This window comes from Gymnoscopelus microlampas (genome assembly GCF_963454915.1).
Source record: "Gymnoscopelus microlampas genome assembly, chromosome: 1".
Classification (NCBI taxonomy): Eukaryota; Metazoa; Chordata; class Actinopteri; order Myctophiformes; family Myctophidae; genus Gymnoscopelus; species Gymnoscopelus microlampas.
In genome coordinates this window covers 51,644,589-51,672,088 of record NC_139962.1, presented here as the reverse complement: position 1 = coordinate 51,672,088, position 27,500 = coordinate 51,644,589, and the positions used below count along the sequence as shown (strand labels likewise).

The 27,500-nt window shown below is 43.1% G+C and overlaps 1 protein-coding gene across 20 annotated transcripts in view; it reads left to right on the top strand.

The window, feature by feature from the left end:
- celf6 (CUGBP Elav-like family member 6) overlaps positions 1–27,500 on the top strand; it is a gene marked incomplete at both ends in the record, with an annotated part of 262,587 nt that overhangs the window by 202,315 nt on the left and 32,772 nt on the right. For all 20 annotated transcript variants that reach the window (XM_084073316.1, XM_084073331.1, XM_084073326.1 and 17 more), the window contains 2 exons: positions 2,447–2,526; positions 24,419–24,562. In XM_084073316.1, coding sequence (XP_083929442.1) covers positions 2,447–2,526; positions 24,419–24,562 — 224 coding nt within the window. The remainder of the gene's footprint in view (positions 1–2,446; positions 2,527–24,418; positions 24,563–27,500) is intronic.

Below are 27,500 nucleotides of genomic sequence, written 5' to 3'. Positions count from 1 at the left end.
GCACTTCCAACTCTTTGGAGATGTCACACCGTAAAATCCTCAGCGTTAATTTAGCTTCCAAGATTGTACAAATGGGACCAAATGGGACCTGTAAGGGTTCCGTTTGGTTCCATTTTGAGTTAAATCAACACTGTGTGTTTTACAGTGCATGTTCTTCTCACTGTATCTTTTTGTTTGTTTTCTAGGTCAAAGCAAAGCAAGGTGGCATGTCTTGTTTAGATGAGGATTTTTGAGGACCTTGCGTGTTTGACAGCACTCTCCCTCTAAATGCCATGTGTCGAGCTCTGCAATTTCAGCTTTCTCTCCGTCTCTATCTCTCTCTCCCACCCCCTTCCTCTCTCTCTCTCTCCCTCCCTCCCGCTCTCTCTGTCTCTGGGCCGGGCTAATCTGTGAAGGGCACCGAGACCCGGCCTTAATATCTGACAACCTCGTTAGGTGATTACTGCAAAGGTGCCCACCAGTAAGCCCATCTCTCGCCTGGTGGACAAACCACAGGCCCTTTGAATGCCAGAACAAACCGTCCCTTATTATCTCAACTACAAAGGTTAAACACTTTTGTTCCTTCAAAGACAGACGCAACACAGACAAACGGCGCCCAGTGGGCCGCCTCGTTTCAGCCGGACAAACGGGGGAGCCTTTTCTTTCCCTTTCTGCTTTCGAGCCAAGGGGGCGCGCCTCGGAGAAGGGAGAGCGTCTGCTATGTGGCCGCATGGCACAAATCAAAGACTCCTTTTGACATATCTGGTCGTCCTCTGTAGTTGCATTTGCTGCTTTGATGCCGATTCAATGTACAGGAAACCTTTATAAACTCTTGTTGTTTTTATACACCCCTACCAAAGCTTTTCATCATACTGCAGTTGTAATCATCAACTGTTAATTTAACTCCACCAGTGTACAAAATATAATCACATGGACCGCAAGGGTCCATTTGTTTACGTTTGAACATTCACGGAGTTACAAATGCATACATTAACACTGGATCTTACTGTGTGTGATCTGAGAGGTCGAGGCGGAGATTCGCCTACAGTTGATTATTATACGCCTGTTGTCTTTTAGTCTTTCCCATTGGGTCTGTAAATGATTCATTTGCTTCATTTGTGCGAAGCAAAGCTTTCCTCCTGAGATGCTGAAGTTAAAATGGGTCTACCTATCAGCCACTGTAATTTGAATGAATCTTCACCTCACCCCCTGTGGGGAACAGATGATAAATAAATGCATATGAAGTGTCTAATTGGCTTGTTGGGGAAGTTTTTGTATCTGCAGTTCAGCAGGAGCTGAAGGTGAAACGCGGTACGGTTTTAAAGACATCGGTCCTGCTTAATGAAAAGTAGGGAGCAGAATTAATCCCGACGAGGTCGCTAATGAGATATATCTTGACTTAACACATGAGCTACCTGGAGGCAAAGGGATAAGAATAGGATGTAAAATAATACCTCACACTGTCCATGACAACTGTAAAGCTTGAAATTTTAATTTAATGGGGAAAACTTAATTTGGGAAAAAAATGTATAACATTTTGGTTCCACTGCATTTCAGTTCACCTTCATTCTACATGGTGGGCATACAGCTCTCTATCCTACAGTATGTTGTCTGTCAATCTGATTACAGGTTCACAATAGACAGAATAAAATAGGATAGAACAGAAAAGCAATGGTCCCAACCATGGAAATTATGCATTATGCATCGTAGAGTTGAGAGAGTTGTCAGTACATATTTCATATTTACAAAAATCTATATGCAAATAAATATATATATCCAGGTCATGGTGTTCTCACATGCAATCAAAAACATTTCTTTCAAGATCAAGTAAAAACTTTTATGAAATATATTCACTCATTTTCTTGTATTCCGGCCAACTCCCATGTTTATCCCCCTCCCCCACTCCCTCTTTTGTGTGCAATAACTACACAACAGACTTAAGATGATTTGAATGCCCCCCTGAGCAAAGTCCCCCCTCCCCCCTCCCTCCTACCCCTGTATGAAATTATACGTGAGGAGCGAGAAGATTCGGTTAGATAGGCAGATTACAATACTATGCCTTTGTCATCATAATCTCTTTAACGAGTGGCTGCACACAAATCACAAAGTGTAAATATTAAAACAGATTAATAGTCACAAACAAGTCTGGGTCGTCCAGGGGTGTGGGGGTTTGGGGGGGGGGGCAGTGGGAGTGGGGCGGGGCTGAGGAGTGGAGCTTTTCAACACATTTAGACTGTATTTATTCAGAGTTATGCGCAGAAAACACAAATGGCATGAATGTTTTAACAAACCACACACTTGTAACAATGACTGATATTTTTTTAGGCTGTATTCTATATGCTGCCTTCCTGATGTTGCTTCTCTGTCCCCTTCCACCTCCATCCCACCTTCTTTCTTCTCTCTCTCTCTCTCTCTCTGTCTCCGTCTCTCCCTCTCTCTCCCCTCATATTTCTTTGTGGGTACACAGGGTGCGCCTTTGTCAAGTTCTCCAGCCACGCAGAAGCACAGGCCGCCATCAACAGCTTGCACGGTGGACAGACCATGCCCGTGAGTACCATGCTTTAAGTTTACGCGCTCCCAAACGCGCCACACACACACGCACACGCACACGCACACCAGAACATGTACCATGGGAAGAATAAGCAGCAGCGATCACTGTCGTGAAAAGCGTTGCCTTTCAAAGCTTCCGACGAGCCCACACAGCCTTGCATACATTCTCGCTGTGTATTATCGCACACAAAAGATTCCCACAGTCAGCATCCGCCAGCTCACAGTGCACAGCTGCACCCTCTGTATCTCTGTCTTCTCACTCAATATCCATTTCCTTCTGCCCCTATTCATCTGGCTTTCTCAGCCCGAGATAGACAGCCTTATAAAGATATGATTGCCGTGGGCAGCGCATGAATCCTTGAATGTATCCTCAGGAAACATTTTGCTGCATCCATCAATATGTTGTTCTTCTCTGTATGTGTGGATGCTATACTCCAGTTCTGAGGCTGAACCGAAGCTGTGGTGGGGACTGTTTGGAAAGAACCTGAACCGTGTTGCTTGCTTTATTAGTGCAAAAGAAACACACCAGCCCGGGTTGCTTGAGCGTGTTATTTTCGTGGTGACTCTTGCGGTACGGCGGTTGAGTTATGTACATCGCTAAAACACATGATTAAAAATAGCACAATTAAAATTTCAACAGTTTACATTACTCATTGTCAAAAAGTCTGATGCCGGCGGGAAGAGGGCAGTTTTTCATTCGATTAGTCCTGGGCTGCGGGTCCCTTTGTGCTTCCACAGGAGTCAGGCCATCCTTTCTCCCTGGGTGTGTGGAGGGACAGGGCTGTGGAGAGGAGAGGGTCACAGTGGTGGGTGGATCGTGGGATGTGTCTGGCTTTAATGTGTAACATGAGAAAATCTTCTGTCTGGGGGAAAAAGAATGTTCTCTTAAGAGTAATTATGTAAGATTTAAAAAGGAAAGTTAGTTCATTTATAAGAAATGTAAGATTAAAAAAAGGGAAAAGTAATTCATGTTCTCATTATGTTAAAGCTATAAAGCTTACTTACAAAGTGTACATGCACAACATGCACTATTCTGGTTCATACTGGCCTGCCTGTCTGTCCGTCTGTTGTCTGACTGGGTTGTGAGATCACATGATGTATGGAATCAGGTGTGTTATGATAGAGGACTTTCACGGAATGTTTAAAATGCCCATTTCATCGTCCGTGTTGGAAAAAACACTAGTTGCTATCTGAAAATTGGTGTCTGATTACTGGATAATGTAAACAAGTCACAGTGAAGCAGTAATTTCATGCTTTTCCAATATTTTATCTACTCTTATCACTGCATAGAAACTAGTCATTTTCTTTTGAAACTGGATACCACTGGATCCAGGCAGCCATGGAAGAAGAAAAAGAACAATACAATACAAATATTCTGTTCAAGGCCTGTTGTGAAGTTGTTGAAAGGTGTGACCAAAATCAAAAGAGGTTAAAAAGGGTATCCATCAAGTTTATTCCTTAAGTTAAGAGCGACACACACACACACACACACACACACACACACACACACACACACACACACACACACACACACACACACACACACACACACACACACACACACACACACACTATGAATGACATCACTTTTTAGCTGACCTTAGTTGTCACTGAAACCGAATCACAGAAAAAAACATTACAAATAGAAAGAAAATCCAAGGCGCTCGCATGGGTTAGAATCTAAAATAGCCTTGATTCAATAAATTAGGGCTAAACATAAAATATTTACTGCTGTCAGGGAAAAGTATTTATGTCAAAATCTGGATGTTTGGTTGTTTTTAGCATTGTGGCTGATTGGCTTGGGGAAAAAACACTTAAATTAAATTATTTGTAAATGTGGGGCTGAATGTGCTTTGGCAGTTATTTTGTATCCATCAGACTATTCCCCTTGAAGACAGGACTTGTCTGAAACTGTTCTGGATAAGCTTGTAAGCTCGTAGCGTAAAGACAATCAATAGATTCACTGTGAGCAGGAAATAGAAAGTGTGTTGAACATGAACATTGAGAGCTGCTTTGGCTGCAAGAATGAGAAACAGCGGGTCCAACAACTCATATGTGTCTGTCTGCTGTATGCTAACCCATTCAATCCTGGAACGCATACTGTGTCATTTTTTCGATTTTGTTTTGTTGCTATAACCATTATTTTATACGTTGGGCTATTCAAAAATAGCAGATCTACAAGCTCATAGCGCTGCACCAAGTGCCGTGGTACGAGCTTGTAGATCTGCTATGTTGTTGTTTTTTATCGTGAAAACTAAGTAAAAGAATTGTGCAGATCTGAATGTATATGTTTTTTAAAGCGAACATTTTCGCTGGGGATTCTACAAATGTCTTCTAAATCCTGACTGTAATATCAGTGGTTCTAAAACCTTTTTCATGTCAAGGACCCCCAAAATTATATGTATTTGTCCGCGCCCCCCCCCCCCCCCCCCCCCCATCTCAAAATATTATATTCCAGGGACCCCCAGAAGCAAATATTTGAGTTAAAAATGTATTATAAAAAAGAAATCACACATTTTCACAATTAATTTTCAAAAATAGCACATCTACATGCTCACATCTACGGCACTTGGTTCCGCACTATGAGCTTGTATATCTGCTACTTTTGAATAGCCAAAGAAATCTAAAGTGACACAGATGCGTTCACGGATTGAATGGGCTAATGTATGTCATACACATCTATCTCTCTGAATATCTAGAGTGCAGAAATAATGTTGGTATGGCAAAAAAAACAAAAAAACAGAACATTTCATCAGTCTTCCGCTACACATACGTATATATCCATACATATTCAGCACATAGACGTGTGCAATTAAGCAACATAAACCATTATAGCTGCAGCTCCAGAGGGAAGTTTAGCGAGCACATTTTGCACCAGCTTACTATCAGCGAGTTATGCAGAATAAAATGCAATGCATAGAATAAATTATACCAACATTAGTGGGACACACGCGTGTGTAGGTTGGAAGAGTGAGGGTTGTAAATGTGGCTAAAAAGCAAATCCATTGTGAAATAATACGGGGAAATGCTGACGCCACACTATACTACTCTATGGAATAATGTAGCAATTTGTAGCATATACATTAGAGAGCCACGGCTAGTAATTGGCGGACATAAAGTTATGTTATCTTCATCTGCTGTCCGTGCCTCTTCTCCCACAGCTTGACGGAGTGTCCCCCTCATTATTGGACTTTCTGTAACTCTTCTTGTCAAACTGCAGCTAATTGAAAATTGGCTCCATGCTTGTATTCTCCCTGGGAAAGGCCACCGTCGAAGTTGCACTTAGTTTAAAAGAAAATTATGAATTACAAAGTCGTGTGTGTGCGTGTGTGCACGCGCGTGTGTGTATACACACTTGTATTACCATACTTGTGAAGGCGAAATGTCCCCACAAGTATAGTAGACTTTGAGAAACTTAGACACCTTGTCCTCACAACAGAAATGATTATTTGTATATGGTTAAAAAGAAAATGTTACAGTACGCTTACTAACTCCAAAAGGTTGGAGTTTGGGTTAGGATTTGGGCATTTACAGGTTAGGTTTAGAGGTTGGGTTGTTGCCTGATGTATTCTTACAGTAGTTATACTGTTATACGAAAATAGCCAATCTACAAGCTCACAACGCGCCGCAGCACAACGCGTCACATGCTAATAGATCGTCTATTTTCAGTGTGCGATACCTGTGCGATACCTGTACCCGTGTAAATGTTGATGTCCTCGCAAGTATAGTAATCCAAACATGTGTGTGTGTGTGTTTGTGTGTGCGTGTTTACTTTAGAGCAGCGCACACACACAAACACGTTCTCTCTCCCCCCCTGGCAGCCAACCCGCACCTTCACACAGTCCACTGATGTTCTGCAATAAATATTTACGGACGCTCCCTGGCAGGCAGATAGTGTCCTGGAAGCCAGATGTAATTTACACATCTTTTTGATGCCGCCTTATTTCGCATTTACATTGAAGTAGCGAGGGAGGACAGGCGAGCTGGTGGAAGTCGGTGCATAACTTTGTGGGCTTTCTGTTTCTTGTGCGCAGCTGTGTCCAAAACTTTTTCCCGGCATGCAGCAGGGCCAAGGGGTCAAATATAATATTTAACATTGGCAGTGGGCCATGGTAAGAAATAATCTATTGGATATTGATTATTTAAAAATGGAAATGAGCAGAAGATGAAATCTCTTTGACATTCATTATGCTGGGCAATGTGCCATTTATTTTTTGAGAATAGCTTGTTAGATGATGTTGAAAAAGCAAGTTATTTCAAATGTAGAGCACTTAATTCACTGTGGGGAATCTTCACATGGTCAATTAAAAAGAAAAAAAATGTGTTGAGCTGAGGGCCAAATGTGGCCTCCAGACCTGGTTGGTCAGCCCCCTTGGTTGTTGATGCTGGTGTCCAGGCCAGCTACACTGCGGCAACACTGGGTCAGGCCACCGCCAAACCACCTGAGGTCTGGTGCAGATGAACCGGCCAAGGCGACATATGGAGCCACAAACAGAGCCAGGTGGATCCGGAGCCGTTCCAAAAGTTCATTAATAATCTATATTATCCATATCTCTGCACCTGTTCGCTTCCCCTGCCCAGGTCCAACTCCCCACTCAGATTAATAGGCAAGGTGGCCATTAGTACCCAAACTGAGGCTGGCCTAGCGAGGGGGGATGCAGTTAATTTGGATAATATCACTGCCACATGTCGTCAACAACAGACTAACAGGAGGCAGGATCCAGGGAGCGGGCCGCTCCGCACGCTGCCTGCTGCCAGCTGTGGGGGTCTGGATGAGTGACCAACACAAAGAGCTCTCTCTCTCTCTCTCTCTCTCTTTCTCTATGTCTGTGTCTGTATCTGATTCTCTCTCTCTCGTTCTCTCGCTCTCGCTCTCGCTCTCGCTCTCTCTCTCTGTCTCTCTGTCTGTCTCTCTGTCTCTCTCTCTCTGTCTCTCTCTCTCTGTCTCTCTCTCTCTCTGTCTCTATGACTCTCTCTCTCTTTCTCTCTGTCTGTCTCTCTATGTCTGTTTCTGACTCACACTCTCTCTCTCTCTCTCTCTCTGTATGTCTCTCTATGTCTGTCTGTCTGTCTCTCTCTCTCTGACACTCTCTCTGACACTCTCTCTCTCTCTCTCTTTCTCTGACTCTCTCTCTCTGTCTGTCTTTCTGTCTCTCTATGTCTGTTTTGCTCTCTAACACACTCTCTCTCTCTCTCTGACTGTCTCTCTATGTCTGTCTCGCTCTCTGACACACTCTCTCTCTCTTTCTCTTAATGTTCTCCCTACAGCATCTGCGTTACCTGGCACTCACGCGCACGCCATAAATAATACCTGCACCAAAATACGCTGCCTCGGAACGAGAAGGCTTTAATGAAGCAAAAAGGGCGAGCGATGCCACCGAAGGGCACAGGCTGATAGATCGGGTCAGAGCTCTAATTGATGCTTATTGCAGACTGCGTGTGCCCCCGCCACCCCACCACCCCGCCACCGCCAGAAATTAACTTAAAAGGTGATCTGGGTCCCGCTTAACGGCCCTCTTTTCTCCCACCGGTGCAGCTGTTGAATTAAAGGCAATGGGGAGAGCGCCGACACAGGTGGCAGCGCCTCAAATGGCAGAGGCACAGACACCCACCCGGCAAATTGCAGACATTGTCGTGTTTCGGTGTCACAGCGCGGTTGACAGGCACTAGCGGAGCACACACCGGCACCGGCGGGTTGTAGCTGAGAGCATGCATTTTGTGTGCGATACCGGGAGGAAGTAGATTAATGAGAGACGAGTGAGCCGGGCGGCTACATCAGCGCACTACCGTGCGAGTTCTTTGTCAAACAGCAACATTGGAAGAGAGGACTTGAGGGTTTGCCGGATAACTGGTTCCCTTTCCAAGCTTTCATAGTTTGTTTAGGTTTCCAGGGTCGGGTCGAGTTTTCGCTTTTGCAATATCTTGTGTACACAAGAGATTCTTTGTTTGCTTGTACCTCGGCACCTCTTGTAGAACTGTTCACAGCTACAGCAGTTGTAAAAATCACCTCCGACCAAAATCTGATGAAACTGTCTGAAAGTATCAGCGTGTGACTGCGGGTCTGACTGGATGCGGTGTGTGTTGAGGCAGCTCTGCAACAGTGTGTACCGGACACTGAGGAGCGACCGAGACAGCTTCCTCCGCCGCTAATGAGAGCCGGGCGTCCCAGGAGGCTGTCTGCGATGTGACGAGGTTCAAAGAGTCGAACATGATGCCCGCACAGAGGGGGCTTCATCCAATTACCCGACAAACTCGTTATGGTTTATTCAATTAATTCATTACTGATTTTCAAATTAACCCTTTCGGGGTAAATGAGGCCTGGCTGAAAGCTCAGACAGTTCTGGAAGATCCCACTTACTGTACTGTACGTAAAGTGTGAATTTGTGTTTGTTTGGTGAGATGGAAAGTGGGGTGTTGTCATGCCCATCTGTAGCATTGTGGTTAAGACTCTGCCTCTGGAATCTTATTTCTTTGTCTCCCACCAGTGCTTTTCTGTTGTGCTTTGTGTAATTGTCTACTTCTCAGCTTGTCTACTTAGAGAGCAAACGCACGCACGCACACAAGCACGTGCTCACACACGCACACACACACACACACACACACACACACACACACACACACACACACACACACACACACACACACACACACACACACACACACACACACACACACACACACACACACACACACACGTACACATACAGTACATATGAGTCACCTATGATGGCATCAAACATATGATTTGACTATGTTTTGCAAGATTTTTATGCCAACATCAGAAATAGCTAAGGCTGACAGGCAGAGCTGCACACAGATTAAACTGATAAAACCTAAATCTAAATAGATAAACGTTGCATAGCAACCACCTTGTTTGTGTAGGCAGTCGCAGAGTACTTTCTTGTGGAAAATAATCTTGTAATGAAATTGTTGTTAAAGATGAATTTGTGCTGAACAATGCCCCCTTAGCTGTGATATAATGAAAATGTGCATACTTGTATGGCCTGTTGTGAGATTTTTCTTAAATATACTGGATTGCCATGCTAGAAAGGTCAGAAGTCCTGCTTGTGTTCTAGGTATTAGTTTAGAGATGGTTGGCATGGTTGTGTACTGTAAATGTATTTTATTGAAAGTTAGTTACGATACGTATCAAATTACTGTTAATCCATGTCATTGTCAATTCATAGCATCCATATATAGCTACTTAATTGATTGATTGCTCTATTGTCTCCGCCAGGCCAAAGGCCATGGCCGGAAACTTATGTATTCGCCAAAGCAGAACTTCTGCCCCAAATATTTCACATTGGACAGTTATAGCGCCACCAGGAGGCCGCATTTTGCTAAATATTTTTTCATATTACTCCTGCAGATTTTGTTCAAACATCACGTGAATTGGTACACATTATATCTATAGTCAAGTGATCAAGTTGGATCTTTCAGATTTTTTATATTCCATCCCGATTGGCTAAGAGGCATCCAAAGTTTGCAGGAGTGGCTCGTTTGGCTTTGCACAAAATGACACAAGTCGTGAACGCAGCTCCCGATTGCTGTGAAACTTTGCATGCACACTCACAGTAGGCCAAGGAAAAACATCCACCCCAAATCTTTCACATCGCCCTCATGGTGGCGCTACAACAGTCCACTTAACTTTTTGGCCAATAACTCTTGAACCGTAGCTCGTACAATAAATATATTTTCCCCCTGCATTCTTATTCTCCATACAAACCGGTACACATTAGTATCTCTGGGGTCATGTGATCAAGATGTATGAGTTACATTTTTCAGATCCCATTCCAAGTGGCTATGACTGCCTTAGGCAACTCAGCCTGGCGGAGACCTGTGCTCCGAAGAGCACACTTTTCTCGTTTTTTGATTTTGTGATTAAATTAGTTGAATCTTCTCTCCTGAAACACAGTTCTTTCCAGTTCAAATCTGCTGCTGAGACAATCAAATGAGAAACTGACCCGGAACAGGAAATGGGTATGCCACCTTCTGGAAAAGGGAACAACAGTTATGCACACATCTCCACTTGAATCCTAGCATCCTTATTTTTTTAGCAACATTTGAAACAATAAAAAAAAAAATCCAATCTACAAGCGCACAACGTATCGATTTGGAACACGTTGTGAGCTTGTAGATCGGCTATTTTCGGGGAAGATATTTAGTGTAGAGAGAAAACAGGAGGGGGCCTAGTATAGAGCCCTGCGGGCCTCCGTTCAACTAAGTACTGTGTATAGGGTTAAAGAAATGACAGCTTTCCTTCCAGTGTGTCTTGTGATATGATGTGGCAACTATGAGCTTCTTCCGCGGATAAAAGATGAGTTGTTTGCTGTTTACCTTTCGATGCACACTTAACACCCGCTGCCTTTGTATCGCGGTAATGCACAGATAAAAAGAATAATACCTTTTCACTCTTGTAGCTTAGTTCTAATCCCTCAATTACCACTGTGGGTTTTCTCACACTACACATCTTGTGTCTTACGCAGTATACACAAAATCCAATATAGGGGCTTTTTGCCAGTCAAGTGTGCTGTTGGAGAAATTAGATTATTTTTTGAACCCATGACAAATTCCTTAGTTGTACCTGTCAAAAGTGAAGGCTCCCTGTTGGCCCTTATCAAATTCACAGAATTCATTTTCTCTCCAGGTATAGGCGGCGTGCCGGTGGAGGTTATTATTTTGTTTGTTTGTCAGCCTGTGATTTTGTGCCACCAGCGAGCGGCGTCTGCTTTGCATCGCGGCAGCCTGTTGTCTCCTGCCACCTGTTCCTTCATTACCAGGCCACCATATTACTCTTCCTTGAGATGGATGGAAACTTTAGATCCCCCCGGGAAGGGGACGGAGATCTCGAGTTCTCCTCAGAAAAATCCCCATCTTGCGATCGGGCCCGTGGAGCCGGTCTGCATATCAAGATTTGATCAAGATTTGAAGATATAAATAATGTAATTTGCTGACAGGAGGTATTATTCCGCAGCAGGGTTGAGGGAAGACTTAATTCATTTTCATGATTATTATCCTCATACTACAGAGAGTATAGTTTATAGGAGCGGTATACTTGGACGCAGTTACGGTGCAGGCAAAAACAAAAAGGCCAATTCTAACTGCATTAGTGTATTTAGGGCACAATAAAGAAGCAATTCTAAGCACAAAGAATAAAAGCACAAGCACAGCTCAGACGGTTACTTAGGTAGTCCAGATGACAGGCAGCTGAGTGCCGACAATGCAGGCCAGGCTCCTCTGCTCTGCTCTGCTCTACAGCAGCGAGCTCAGGGCCGGACAGACAACCAGCCTTGTTCCTGAGTCATAGTTTAACGAGTAAAAGGTGGCCTGGGGCTCTCCTGGGGCCTCCGTCGCTCCTCATGCATTCTTCATGAGGTACTAACTGAATAAAAGGAGTACACAGATACATAAAGCAGGAAATGAATTTGATCCAAAATGCCAGGGCCCTGTGCGCCGTGGCAGGGCTCGAGCCCCGGCGCTGGAGGGAGGTATTTGTTCAGCTCGGGCCTCATTATATCCGACAGGTTCCCGTTCCCCTTGCGACGTGGGGGGGCCCGGCAAAAAGTTGTGGAAAGAACAGCGAAAGGTCAGGAGGTGGGATGAAATGAAATTAGAGGAGAGAGGGAAAAGGAGTACGCCGTCAAAGCTGGCGCTTTAGAGTATTGATTTAGCTAATTGAAATCTTGGGGAAAGTAGCAGATGGGTCTCCTCTGGCCTGAGGTGGGGTGCTGGCTGGTTCTGATAGGATCCCGTCTGAGACGCCATGTCCCTGGGGTCTGCGCTGATGCCTTCCTTTCATTCCCCGGGCTTCTCTCTGCCACGTATCTGCTGCCAACCTGCTCTCGCCATCGTGGCTAATGGAACGCTTACAAAAAAACGGCGTGCTCATGAGTCGGTGGAACGCATGCAAACAGCTATAGCTGGAAGCAGCTCCCACCCGTAACTATTTCTGCTTCACTTTCATGCTGGGAAAAAGGCGTTTGTTGAAGTAAAGTTACCCAACATTTTAGAACTGCTGTGGTTGTGAAAATATGAGTACAGCCACTTGCGAAACTATCCTCCTGGTTGTCGACATAATTAACCACTCAAACCTCATATACTTCATTGACCAGGGTCCCCCAGTGGTCTAGACCTTGTCCACTCCTTTTTTCCCTCTACATCAAATCCCTCTACACCAAAAATAGGCGATCTAGAAGCTCACATTGTGTTGCACGGATACGCGTTGTGAGCTTGTAGAGCTGTTATATTCAAAGGTTCCCCTATTTTCATCAAACGTTTGCCTATATGACATGCCCAGAATAGAGTAAACTTACCGTACAGTATACTGTATACAGCAATCTCAGTGGCACTCTGTCGTTTGCTATAGGATGAGATAAGAAGAAATGTGGGTGCCATAGCAGTAGGCATGAAACACAGGATAGGTACAGGTAAGAGTAGAGACATAAGAATAAGATTAAAAATAAAGATGAACCCTAGCCATCTACACTTGGGCTGACTGACAAAACAATGTATATTCTATTAATGGATTGGGTGTTGGCCGATCATCGGTCCAGCCGAACATCGGATTTGATATTCATCATTTTCAGAATTGATTAGAATTAGCATTTTGACTGACATGCTTCCTGATATTTTCTTAAAGTTCCTTTTAAATGATGCTTGTGCTCCTCTGACGCAGCGACCACTCTGTGAAAGGTAAATAGAATAGAGAAAGAAAAGAATAGAGAGGAAAGACACAAGGCATCAAGTAAAAACTCAATTTGACAGTTTACAGTTTATAAATAGCCAATCAACACTGTTCTCTGTTTGTGGCAAAGCTGCAGGAAAGTTCCACGCTCCAGTCCTTTGTTGAGCGGCAGTAAGAAGTGCATAAAGTTGTATAGCCCTATCAGAGCATGCTAAAGTTATAACACTCACATGGGAATGTCATTTTACTCTCTCCCGCTCTTGTTCGCTCGCTCACTATCTCTCTTTCTCTCTTTTGTCTCTCCCCCCTCTCTCTCACACACGGACGTCGGACGCGCATGCGCACGCGCGCACACACGCACATACACACGCGCGCGCACACACACGCACGCACGCACGCACGCACGCACGCACGCACGCACGCACGCACGCACGCACGCGCGCGCGCGCGACTACGCGCACACACACACACACTAGCCTACGCGACTGATGATGTAGCAGACCTCAGACGCGCAGCATATGCTGCTGTTTTTCTTTCTTTTTCCAAGTAAGGAGAGCATGCTAGTTATATAATCCGATTGCAGCACACTACTAAAACTAACTTGATAATGTAATTTCACTTTCTCCCTCTCTCTTGTTGCATGCTCTCTTTTCTCTCTCAAGCCTCTCTCTCTCATATACACACACACTCGATTTGAGATGAAAGCTATGTCGGTAGATTTGATACATTCAGAACGATAGCTAATGGATTTGTTTCATTAATACAGACACAAAACGGGCTAACAACATGGCAGGGCCACTCTTGATGGTGTCATATAAACAAAATCTACAAAAATGAAGCAGAAAAAAACATTGAAACACAAGATGGACTTTGATGCATGCCAAATATAACACATTAGGCACTGAAAAGGGTGTACTTTATTCATTCTTTTCTTTTCTTTTTTTTATAGGAAAAAAGATTTGTGGAGCTAATTTATTGTCAATTATTTGTGTCCATTTAAGATTTCAGTTCATTTTATAAGAAATATTGGTAGGAACGCCCTGCACTTCAGTTTTCAAAATATAATAATAATATAATTATAACTTGAATTTATATAGCACCTTTCAGAAACCCAAGGACGCTTTACAATACAAAAATAAACAAACTATATGACAGACATGTTGTATAGTTCTGTTTTCCAATATTCAATCAAAATAATATGTTTAAAGGCATTTAAAGGAAGTTTGTGTTTAAAAGTGCATACATTTTGACCTGATAATTTACATTTTTACTGCAAATGTCCATACTGGTTATCTGTATCCTTGATCACTAATACTCAGTATTGGCTCTGAAACACTAACAACAACAACATCTATCAGTGAGCTTGTAGATCTGCTATTTTCAAAAGATGTTTTTATACATTTTGAAAACATGTGAAAAAGTAATGGGACATTCTGTGTAATGGGTACTTTTACCGGACACAGTATTATTTCCACATTGTGGCATTGGTACTTTTACTTGTGTGTACTTCTTCCACCACTGGAGTTGAAGTGGAAGTCAGAGAGGTGTGGAGGGGTGAACAGGACAGGTGACAGCCTGGGTCCCTGGGGATCACCGGTGTTATACTCACCATCACCAACCAGCACATCTGACAGGCTGCCCTGCAGCTTACAGATTTAAGAAAAAAGAATATAATAACACCTCAGTGTTTTGGAACCTGACAGACATACAATGAATAAAGATAATTGGACATTCTGCACAAGGTTATAACCTCGGGCTGTACGACAAATGCCTGGGTGATAATATCTGAACCGTTGTTGCGTCTTCTCAAACTGTGTTGCTACGGTATGTGTAGTTTGAGGGAAAGCACACACTCAGCCAGCCCCCACCCCCCACCCTGTTAGCACCGTAACGGCACCTGAACCCACCCAGTGGTTCCCAAACTTTATCAGCTGAGACTCAAACTATGAATTTGGTGTCTCCTCAGTCAGGACCCAAGCCTACAACAATACGGTGTGAATTAACTACTTAAGCCACAAGTGAAATTAGCTGATGTACAAGCTCACAAAAGTAACATGTTTTAGACTGTGTTGCTACAAAACCTGTGGATAGCCAGCCAACCAAAAGTTGGAGCGTACATTTAAATTGGTTGATCGATTGAATACTTTATTAGTCAGAAATGTAAACAGCACAAGGTACAGTCAGACATTTAGGCTAAAAGTCCTGGGGACTTGTTTCCTTTGTGGTCCTGTGTATTCAATTAATCAACATAAAAATAACACAAAATACATATCATCAACAAATATAAAACACTGTATGTGCAAAGGAGAAAAAGGGGAAAATGGATACTCTTACATTATTTCAGACTATTTTCCAAAAGCACATTTTTATTCTTTACCTTTTCACATTTTTGAAAAAGATAAATCCAATTTCACATTGAGATGCCCAGACTTCTCAGGTGGCCACTGTTCCTGTATCCTTCACCAGACAGTGATGATATGATCATGCAACGATGTTACGTCAACCACTTGGTTTTTCAAGTCTTAACTGAATGGAAGTGGGCATTCTGATGCAGCTGCCTTCACCCGCTAGCAGGTTGCGTGGAGAAAAAACTGAAGGAAAACATTTCCAGCTACATTTGGCGGTACATCAGGGAACACGGTGAAGGCCATATAGGGCCAAATGAAGTTGTTTTTTTCCGACAGTATACTGCAAGTGTTGCTGAAATTGTGTCCCTCCATGTCAGGACTGAATAAAGTCAAATCAAGCCTCAATCAAATATAAAGCCTCCATGCAGGGCTCTATATTAGACAAAATCTCCTCACCGAAACATACATCTACTGTAGCTCACGCAAAGTCGCAGCGCCAAACATTTACCCCCAAGATTAGGGACACTAGGGTTCATGTGGTTGATGGAGAAGCAGCCTTGTTGAACTTTGTTATAGGGCCACCACTTGCAGTGCTTCTCAGCTTCACCGGCGACACTACAGGACAGCATGGCACCCTTTTTTCCCTCCAACTGAAGGGTACATACTCCTTCCGACATTCCGAACTTTTCTTCGGAAAAGGGAGGTGAAGTGATATAACTACAAATTTACGTCATTCTGAGCTTCGGAAGGGCGGTCCCAGAAATGTGCACCTCCAGATGTGTCCTGACTCTCCGAACTAAAGTTCGGGAACTTGGGAAGCCTTTCCGAACCGGGAGATATTCCGAGTTATGTGTTGGCCATAACCCGCACCGGACTGCAGTATCCTGACCTTGATTTTAGTTACCCATCTGGGGTCAGTTCTTTTGCTACCGGACGTGTTTAGAATGGGTGGAACGTTCGGTCCAGTGTTGCCGGATTTTGCGAGAGGAACATGCAACCAGGTCTTTGAAAACAAACCCAAAATAAGCCAGTAGGGCAGGTCAGTCAAACTTTATTCTGTAATGTTGTTTTAGTTCAGTGGTTCTCAAATATTTTCATGTCAAAGACCCCCAACTTAATATGTATTTGGCCACGGACCCCCATCTAAAAATATGCTGTGCCAGGGACCCCCATACAAGCAACTACCCTTTAGAAACAAGCCCCCCAAAGAAACACAGCCACGCAACTACCAATATTTACAAGCAACTTTACAGGGAAAACGAGCCCTGTCTGTCGACAGATGGACCATTGCAATAGCTTAGGAAAAAGTTACCAGTATAATATAGGGGTGGGACGATATGGGTATCTCACGATACAATGTCTATTGCGATATTAGGCCCTCGATAACGATAATATCACAATATTCGATATATTGCGATATATTGCGATATATTGCGATATCACAATATATTGCATGACATTTTACCAACGATATATCACGATAGTCCTTGTATTCAATTCATAAACACTTAAAATAGCACCAAACAGTTCAAAATCATCATTACACAAATACAGAGTCGGAAAAACAACGTTTTTATTTCTATTTATTTTTTAATATCGATTTGTTTCGGCAGTATATCGATTATTTATCGTGGGAGAAAGTATCGCGATATATCGCGATATCGATATATCGTCCCACCCCTAGTATAATAGCCTAGATTTGTTTTGTCAATTCTGAATGAACACGTACAAGCTATATTTTGTGCAGTGCAGACCCTGTAGATTGGCTGTTTTCACTACTTTCAAATGTTTTTCAAACGGTTTTGGACATTTTTCCACCCGTCAACGTCAGATGCTTGCGCGTCCTGTACGGTATATGCCTTTGGGCCTGCCACCCAGCACACACAAAAGAGACCTTTTTTTTCTCACCTCAGGCTATTCACATGCAATGAATATTGAGCAGCAGTAGGGGATATGACAACTGATTCCTAATTTGTTGTTGTAAAACAAAAGTTTCAGACCGATGAAGGAACATGGGGATTAGTTTCAGATCAGAGCCCTAAACATGTTTTTGTTTTTTTTATTCAAATTAATTCACATTAACCATTATTTTTTGTTGTTGTGTTGCGTAGAGTATTAATTAAATAGAGTATATCAATTGAAAGCCTAAATTGTTTGTCCAAAAATGAACTATGTGCTGAAAAAATAAATAATAATAAATAAATAAAATACAAAGGTTTCAGTTTTCAGAAACATCCCACAATAAGCTGTAGTTTCTTGTAAACATTAATCTAAGCAAGTGATACTTAATTTAGTTTTGGTCTTACTTTCATATGAAATGTAAGAAATTCAAATGAAACAAATTGCCAACAGATAAATAAATAAATACACTACTGGTCATCCTCAACCTTTCCTGTTGACCCTGGATGAGGGTCCATGATTTTCCGTTCTTTTTATTTTTTCTAAACAATGTAATGTAAATCAAAGGCTGCATTTGTGCTGACCCCATCACGGCTGAGACATTGTATGAGGGATGAATCCGCGTTCTGATTATGGAGTCCTTCTCTCCCCGTGTCTTTGCTTTTATGATCTTGCTAATCATATCCCGACTGCCCCCTGGCTGCCTGTGTCCTTCTGTCCTGGTGCTCGCTCCACGCTCTTTCCCAGCATGCATTGCCTGTAATTAAATAGGAGCCTGGTCCTCTTGACAGTATCTGAGGCTGCTGTCTGTGCCTGGCAGACTTCTCATCCTCTCTTTGTCTGACTACCTCTCTCTCTCTCTCTCGCTCTCTGTTTATCCCTCTCTCTTGCCCTCTATTTCTCTCTCTCTCTTTCTCGCTCTCTCTCTCTCTCTCACCCACATGCAAATACACATCCTCTGACATTCTGCCACACGTCCTCTCTCTGTCTCTCACACACACACACACACACACACACACACACACACACACACACACACACACACACACACACACACACACACACACACACACACACACACACACACACACACACACTCACTCTTTCCCCCCTCTCTCTCTCCTCTGTGCTCTGCCTTGGCTGGACATCACACAAGGAACCAACTCTGGTCTCTGTCTCTCAAATGATTTAATTGGATGCAAAGTCAGGAGCGCAGACATCAATACAGAACTATATCTGCCATAAGGCAGCACCATTAGTCAATACTTCGCCCTCCACATGCCGAAGGCTTTTGTCAGACCTAATTACCCGCTGTTGTATTCAGTGAAGCTTCACCAGCCAGGGACCGGGCCTCCTGTGGGATCTGGTTAGGATCACAGTTCACTCACAGTGTATACAGTGGGAGCCGGAGAGTTCACAGAAGCAAATATCATGCACTATTCCCGTCCATTTAAGCCCTGACGGCTAAATGACTTTGGTCGTTAAAAGAACATATTTGGTTCCGCCGGCTGGTTTGGTCGAAATTAGGGGTTGTTGCAGTAGTGTTGTGTAAGTTTAGTAGTATTCAGTGGAAAGAAAGAAAACCATATTAAGACAGAGACACACACACTAGAATCACTTTCATAGCACAAGGAGTCAGATCTCAAAGTTGTCTGGCCATTTAAAGAAAGAAAGAAAAAAAACATTAATTACCTCTGCATATCAGTGTCTTGTGTGGTTGATGTTTCAATAAAATACGAGAAAGCCATCAAAGTAGCAAAAGGTTGGTTCACTAAAACAGTGGTTCTCAAGCTTTTTCATGTCAAGGACCCCCAAAATGATATTTATTTGGCAGCGGACCCCCATCTCAAAAATACTTTGTGGCAGGGATTTAAAAAAAAATAGCCAAAGTACAAAATATGGTAAAAGTGGTGAAAATGATTGTGACGCTATATTACATTTTTTTTCTGGGGACCCCCTGGTACCCCCTCAAGGACCACTGGGGGTCCCCGGACCCCACTTTGAGAACCAATGCACTAAAACACCACACAAGGAAAGATGAAGAGGCAACATGTGGGTGTAGGTGGTTCTCAACCCTTTTCTGGATCAGGGCCCACTTGAAAATCTTAAAAGTAGTTGCGGCCCACTCAGCTGACCACTTAACACGGCTGCCATATTAGGTAGTCAGATGGGTGGGCCGCGCACACTGCCAGAGCATGGTTTGTGTTCTGAAATTGGACCACTGAAACTAACATTAAGTTCATATTTATCGGCATCACAATGAAAACGAACTTTTCAAAGTTGTAAAGAAGAAAATACCAGGCCATTTTTTAAAAACATTATTATTTGTTTTTATTTTAATGTTATATTATCATTTCAATGTTAATGTTTTAACGGTTAGTTGGGGGGCCCACTTGCAATATCCCCATGGCCCGCCCAGTGGGCCACAGCCCACAGGTTGAGAAGCAGTGCTGTTGGTGACTGCACCGACTGCAGCTTTGATTGAACGCTGAGGACCCCCTGGAAGACGAGATGATGCATCTCAAGGGGTTTGTCCTCCAATCAAATATTGAAATAAAACACTGACTTCTGGTAGGCAGAGCAAGTAGCCATTATTAACTATGTGATCAGAGTGCTGTAGCAACCTCATGGTTACCGTGCCCCTTTAACTTCAAACTATGGCAAGTTTCACAATAGCGAATTAAGGAGTGATAATAGCCTGACAACACAGATGTCAGACTATTTAATGCAGCACAATATTTGCCTTTTAGTCATTAAAAAAAAAGTTGTTATTGCTTTTTCTGTAACCTTGTTTTGACAGTGATTGATTACGTTGTTGGAACCGAAAGGGAATAAACATCGCCTGTATCTTTTAACAAGTTCCTTTCAGTCATAAGCCTAGTCTGTGACATATAATTGCTTATGTCTGTGAAGTGTAGGTACAATAAATGGCTTTTCGTGTTGCCTTCAAAGCACCCAAGGAGCAAGTTACTAGTGTTATTCCTTGCACGAATTATAACAATGTTCAGCCCTGACGGTGTACCTGTGTCACCTGACTCTTATCAAGACCTGCTCACTTAGATTAGCTATAGCCCTAGCCTGGTTCCAGACGAATCTGCCTTTGCAAAATTGCATGCACTTTAGCCCTCGGCAGATTAGGTCTGGCCCCCCTCCATAGAGATTTAAATTCTCTCCCTCCGCAGTTGTGCGGAGCCAACCAGGGCCCAGTATCCAAATGTGGGCGGGCTTATCACCTTATTTGGAGCAATGACGTACAAGGAAGCACTGCTCTGATTGGTTCGTTCAAGGAAGCACTGCTCTGATTGGTTTAGGTCTAACCAATAGAGTCCGTTTGGATCTTTTTGTAACCGCCCCTTGGAAGAAATTCTACCGTTGATAGGGACCAGACTAATATCCACGCAGTGTGTCGTGTGATATTGTCTGGCTACGCGAGGCTACTATAGCCCACCAGTGGCATCATATTGCCTATAGTCTCACCTCGCCAGATGATCATTCATCTCTCCCTACCAATACGTATAACTGCATTGCATAACCAATGCAAAGACTTTAAGCCGGTCCTTCATATTGGGACGGTTACAGTATATGATTTGTTAATAAAACAGTAGTTTGTCAGCATAGGGTTTCTCCGCTGTTCTAGCCCCTACATTGAGTTTAGATTTCCGTTTCAGTTGGTAGAGATCTCCAATTGTCTGGCTAAGGGAGACTACATATTGCCTGCTCAGAAAGGAAGCTGATAGATATACTGCACTACCAACTTCTGTTTTGCTGCTCCTTGACCCGAGCGCTGCTTTAGATACGGTTGACCATGCTGTCCTCCTTTGCGTTTGGAATATCTTCCTGGCATCAGAGACTATTGGCCCTATCTTACCCCTTATGCCTTTGGCTTTTTATTTTTGTGAAAACATTTATTTTTAAATAGTTAAAATGGTAGATCTACAAGCTCACACCGCATTTAATGTAGATCGACTATTTTCACTATTTTAAAATGTTTTTTAAAATGGTAACAAAAGGCTTAAGCATAAAGGGTAAGGCGGCGCGCAAGATAGGGCCCCCACCGCTTCTTACCTGTATGACAGATTGCATTGCGTAACATTCAATAACTCCATGTCTGACTGTTCCGCAAGGCTCAGTTCTTGGTCCCATCCTCTGTCTGAAGATATATTATGGTACCCCTAGGGCACATTTTTTTTAAAGTTTGGCAGAAGTTTCCACTGTTATGCAGATCATACACAAATCCACATCCCCATTACAGCAAATAAGTCCTCCAACCTTCTCAACCTGGAAAGCTGCAGGAAAACGCAGACACCAGTTCCAGAACATCAACATAAACCTTGATGGCTTAATTTCACAAAAAAATACCGTTTGGAATTTAGGAGTAGTCTTTGATCCCTACTCATCATTCGTAACACATTACAGTAATAACATCACCAAATCTGCCTTTTTCCATTTATTTTTTATTAATTCATTCAAACCTTTATTTATGCCCAAACGGCACTTGAGGTTATCCTCATTTACAACACTATAAAAACAACAGCAGCAAACAAGCACAGACAGGAAGACAATAACTTTATAAGAGCACTAAATACAAAAAAATATTTTAAAGTGAAATACTAAGTCGATTAAAAAACAATTACAAACAGTTACACAAGCGTGATCATGGATTTGAACTGTGCAAACGATGTCATTGAAACGAGCTTTAAAATGTGTTGAAGGGCACTCCAGGAGTCTGGGGCATTAAAAGAAAAAAGAGGATTTGCCAAACTCAGTGCGCGCCCAGGGATTCTAAGTAAAAGTCATTAGGATCTTATACAGCTCTAATTTTCCAAGACAGCATCTCAGACATACACGAAGGATGTTTCCCAATGAGGGTTTAAAAAATAAATAACAAGCAGTGTTAATTTCGTGATCTAAAACTATGACAAGTATTTTTTTCGGCGACCTTTTTTCACTGACAAAAACTAAATGAAAACTAAATAAGAACCAAACTAAGATGACTATAACTATGACGAAAAATGTTTGGCGACTACCGTTTTTCACTGACTAAAACGAAATAAAAACGAAATAAAAACTATTATTTTTTAAACTAAGATCGGCTATTTTCGGTAGCCAGTCTACATATCGGGCATTGCGACACCTATCAAGGCCTGCCAAAATACAATTTTGTGTCAAAATGAACGCTGATAACAGCCAGTGTTTGTTGCGCCTCTCTGCAAGAGAGGGCCAACCAACCATACCATAAAGTGCACAGTGATGAGTATCATTATTCAGCTCCCGTAATAAATCTGATAGCTAAGTGAGGCTTTAGGGTTGACCAGGCTGCAGCATTCCTATAGACCAGAGGTTCTAAAACTGTGGGTCTTTTCTCCCTTGCACTCTAACACCCCTAGTTTCTGTATTGTGTAGGCTACTTTCTGTTCAGAAGTGTACAGAGACCCCATGGGTTGATGTTGCACTGTAAACAAATACAAAATCAACTGAAGACTGAAACTATATCTCGAAGTTAACTATACTGTATCTAAGTTGTTGCTTTCTCCAGTGGTAGGTATACTGTATGTTACAAAGTAGTTATAAGCGAAAGCCTGGTTTATACTTTGTCGTACGATGGTGTTGCGCAACCAGGCCAGTGTACAAGCTCACAACAACGTCACATGTTGTGAGCTTTTAGATCGGCTATTTCTGGCGCACAACAACATCCCGGAGGTGCAGTGCATTGGGCTCAAGGCTACCAAAGCAGCAGACTTGTGTTTTATTAGCCCTGTGTTTGTTCAATTTGGTAATGCTCACAAAGTGATTTGGCTAGCAAACACTGGCTCATCAGCTGAATTGGCCAGTGCCATGTTGCCAAGCCCTGCTGAGAGAAAGCTGCAAACTATGCTCTAACTCAGTGATTCTCAAACTTTTTAATTTCAAGGACCCCCATAACTCCTGAGAGTATAAAATTGGAACCAAATGGACCCGGGTCCATTTGGTTCCATTTCTATACTCTCAGAGTTACAGAACTGTAAATGTCCATTTGGAACCCTGAGGGTTCTCTCTCTCTCTCTCTCTCTCTCTCTCTCTCTCTCTCTCTCTCTCTCTCTCTCTCTCTCTCTCTCTCTCTCTCTCGCTCTCTCGCTCTCTCGCTCTCTCGCTCTCTCGCTCTCTCTCTCTCTCTCTCCCTCTCCCTCTCCCTCTCCCTCTCCCTCCCTCTCCGAACCACTGGTTTAACTTACAGTATTAAAAGTTAGGACAAACCAAGAAGAATGTTTACTGTGAAACAACAAATACATACAGTTTATTTTTACCATAGCGATGTGGTCATGGTGGTTCATGAAAGTTGCAGAGTGACTGACTCGCCTGTTAAAAGTTAGGACAAATCCAAATTACTTTTCAGAGAAAAATCGAAATGTGCATTACCGAAAATGTGTTCAGTGTCATGTGCTGTCAACTTACTGCAGCAGATTATTTTTGTGTGTGTGTGTGTGTGTGTGTGTGTGTGTGTGTGTGTGTGTGTGTGTGTGTGTGTGTGTGTGTGTGTGTGTGTGTGTGTGTGTGTGTGTGTGTGTGTGTGTGTGTGTGTGTGTGTGTGTGTGTGTGTGTGTGTGTGTGTGTGTGCGCGCGCGCTGAAAACTGAAATTTGGAAATACTCCAGTGAAGTAAAAGTACCTGAAAATTGTACTTAAGCACAGTACTTAAATGTATTTAGTTACTTTACACCACTGCTACAAACACATTTTTCTGTGTGCGTACATGTGTGTGCATGCACGCGTACGTGTGTGTGTGTGCGCGCATGTGTGTCTCTCTGGGTGCATGTAGAGTTAGTAAGCACACACACACACACACACACACACACACACACACACACACACACACACACACACACACACACACACACACACACACACACACACACAGTGCTGTGTCCCTGTAGAGTTCATTAACTAAGGTGTTTCATGCTGTAACGTCATCTGTGCTGCAGGGCGCCTCGTCCAGCCTGGTTGTGAAGTTCGCCGACACGGACAAGGAGAGAACCCTGCGCCGGATGCACCAGATGGCGGGCCAGCTCGGCATCTTCAGCCCCATGACCATACAGTTTGGGGCCTACGGTGCCTACTCTCACGCTGTAAGTCTCAGCTCGACGAACGAGGAGACGGTGAGCTTTACCAACAACAAAACTAAATATTGCTTCTGATTGAATGCTTGTGCATTTCATTTTTCATATTTTCATTCATAATGCATTATAATGCACTTATAAGGCTTGATAACACTCATTTTGAATGTTTATAATTAAGCATGACAACTTATAGTAAGGGTTATGAAGCATTGTACTGGTCATAATGCATTCCAAGCTCAGTGGAACAGCACATTATAGCTACCAGGTAACACTTTACTTAAAGGTTGGGTCTATAGTGCATTATAATGCACATAATAAGGCTTCATAACACTCATTTTAATTCTTTGACTGCCAGAAATAAAACATAATTTGCCATGCCACTGCCAGCAATTTTCGAGTGTTTTCACTAACTTTTGAAAAGTCATAGAATATTCATCTCCAGTATGACCGATCCCCCGATCGCTTTAAAAGACGTATCCGGGTCTCGTAGTATCGGGGGGGGGGGGGGGGGGGGGGAGTGCCGCGATCAGCCGTTCCATAGTTGTGGGCAGTTGAATGTAGGCTGTTTTCGCCAAAAAGCAACACAGAGAAAAGGCCATTCTCCCAAATCAAATAACGAGGAAATTAATGGGCTGTTTTTTTTTGCGATCACGTGACCCACTGCTCCTCTGCTTCACAGAGAGCCAAACAGTGACCCATAGGCGAGCGAACAGCGCCATCTAGTGGAAAACCACTGAAAACACAAAATCTCATGATTCTGGTCGTTGGCAGACTGGACCTTGGCAAAATATGACGAGAAATCTCGTCATTGGCAGTCAAAGAGTTAATATACAGTCTTACCCACATAAAAAGTTCTTGCATGGCTGAATCATGCAGTCAAATCCTATAAGGTCTGATTTTTACTTAGTTTCACACGTGTGTCGCGTATCGAAAATAGCCGACGTGTTGTGAGCTTGTAGATCTGCTATTTTCGGTGCGCGACACGATGCACAACCAAGTATACATCAGGCATAAGGGTATATTTATACACTGTCTGAGTTAAATTGCAATTTTTACTGTGTAGTCCTGCAGGGTTCATGTCTTCACAATGTGTAATCGACAAATCTGTATAATTGTGTTTGCTGCATACAATCATTCAGAGAGCAGCCTTTTCAGGTCGTTGAGGCTGAGAACTGATTATTCAAATGTTGACTTTACAATGCCCAGTGGCTATTGGCCTACAGAGAGGAAGAATTAAAGTGTGCTCATAACATTTCAAAATACAATATAATAATTCATTTATCATGGGGGGAAAAAAGCATTAAAAAAAGACTAATCAACAAACAATGTCTTGTTATATTAAGATCACACAGATCGATTCATTGATTATTTGACTATGAGGGGCCAGCTCTAGTTGCAACTGTCTTTGCTCACACACAGTCTACCCATCCAGCCCAGCAACTGCCATAGGCATGTGACCAGTGGTGTAAAGTAACGAAGTACATTTACTCAAGTACTGTACTTAAGTACAATTTTGAGGTACTTTTACTTTACTGGAGTATTTCAATTGTTTATACTTTTACTTCTACTCCACTACATCTCGGAGGCAAATATTGTACTTTTACTCCACTACAATTATTTGAAAACTAGTGACTTTGCAGATATAAATTATTACATTATAAAACATACATTAACCACTTTAGCCCTATTTTATACCATGGCTATTTGAAAATAGCCGATCTACAAGCTCCCGCGACGCGTTGTGAGCTTGTAGATCGGCTATTTTCAAACATTTTTAGTACTTTTACTTTTGGTACTTAAAGTACATTTTGATACCAATACTTTTGTACTTTTACTCAACTGAATTTTGAATTCCGGACTTTCACTTGTAACAGAGTAATTTATACAATGTAGTATTGAAACGTTTACTTAAGTAAGAAATGTGAATACTTTTTCCACCACGGCATGTGACCACACATCCCAGAAAGCCCTCCCTGGCTGTGCTATTCATGCCATCATGGGTAACAGGTGTACAGGTGTAGAGGGGCTCACCAAAAGAGAGGCTGCACTGGTTTCTTGCCTTTCTCTTTTGGTTAACCTTTATTTATCTGGGGCAGCTTTGCTGAGCACGCATGCTCTTTTTTCGGCATCGCCCTGTTTCACATTCACACCGTGATGGTGGAAGTGCATTCGCACCTGGGAGGCTGCCCAGTAGAAAACCACAGCCAGCCACTTTTGGCCGCTTGAGCAGCTATTGCTCCACCAGAGCACGTTGGAAGTTAAGGGTCCTTCGAGGTGCTCAAGGGCACCTCAGTTCGGTATCGAAGACTGAGTCGAGGAAAGAAGCCTTGCTCTGTCGCGCTCCTCACGCAGATGTTCTTTGCCGACTGACAGTCTCCCAGTCGCCCAGCCGCCGCTTCTCTGACGTCTCGGCTGCTGCTGCCGCCCCACTTTTTTTCCTTTCTTTCTTTTTTTTTTAATGCTGTGGAGAAGCTGCAAGTCGCTGCCACCTCTCTCACCCCGTCCCCGTAGCGTACCGTACGCCCCCACCCATAAAGCCCCTAGATATTCACATGTGAAAGTCACAACTCCAGTTATGAGTCTGTGAGAGTTTGCACTCACACAGCAACTAACAGCTCACCCTGACAGGTGAGAAGCGCCCACTCACGCACGATCTGTCTCTCTCTCTCTCACTCCCCTCGTTCTGTCAGTATCGCCCAGTCGCTTTTTCCCCCTCTCTCTCCTCTCTCTCTCTCTCTCTCTCTCCGTCTCTCCTCTCCCTCTGTGAGGCGCGCGTGCATACATACAGAACTGTATTGCATATGTAAGACGTGCGCGTGCACACAGACACACGCACACACACACACACACTCACACTCACACTCACACTCACACTGCACGGGGCGGGCAAAAGATGCACACGCACAAAAAAAAAACGACACAAATTCTATAAAAAGGACACACATAT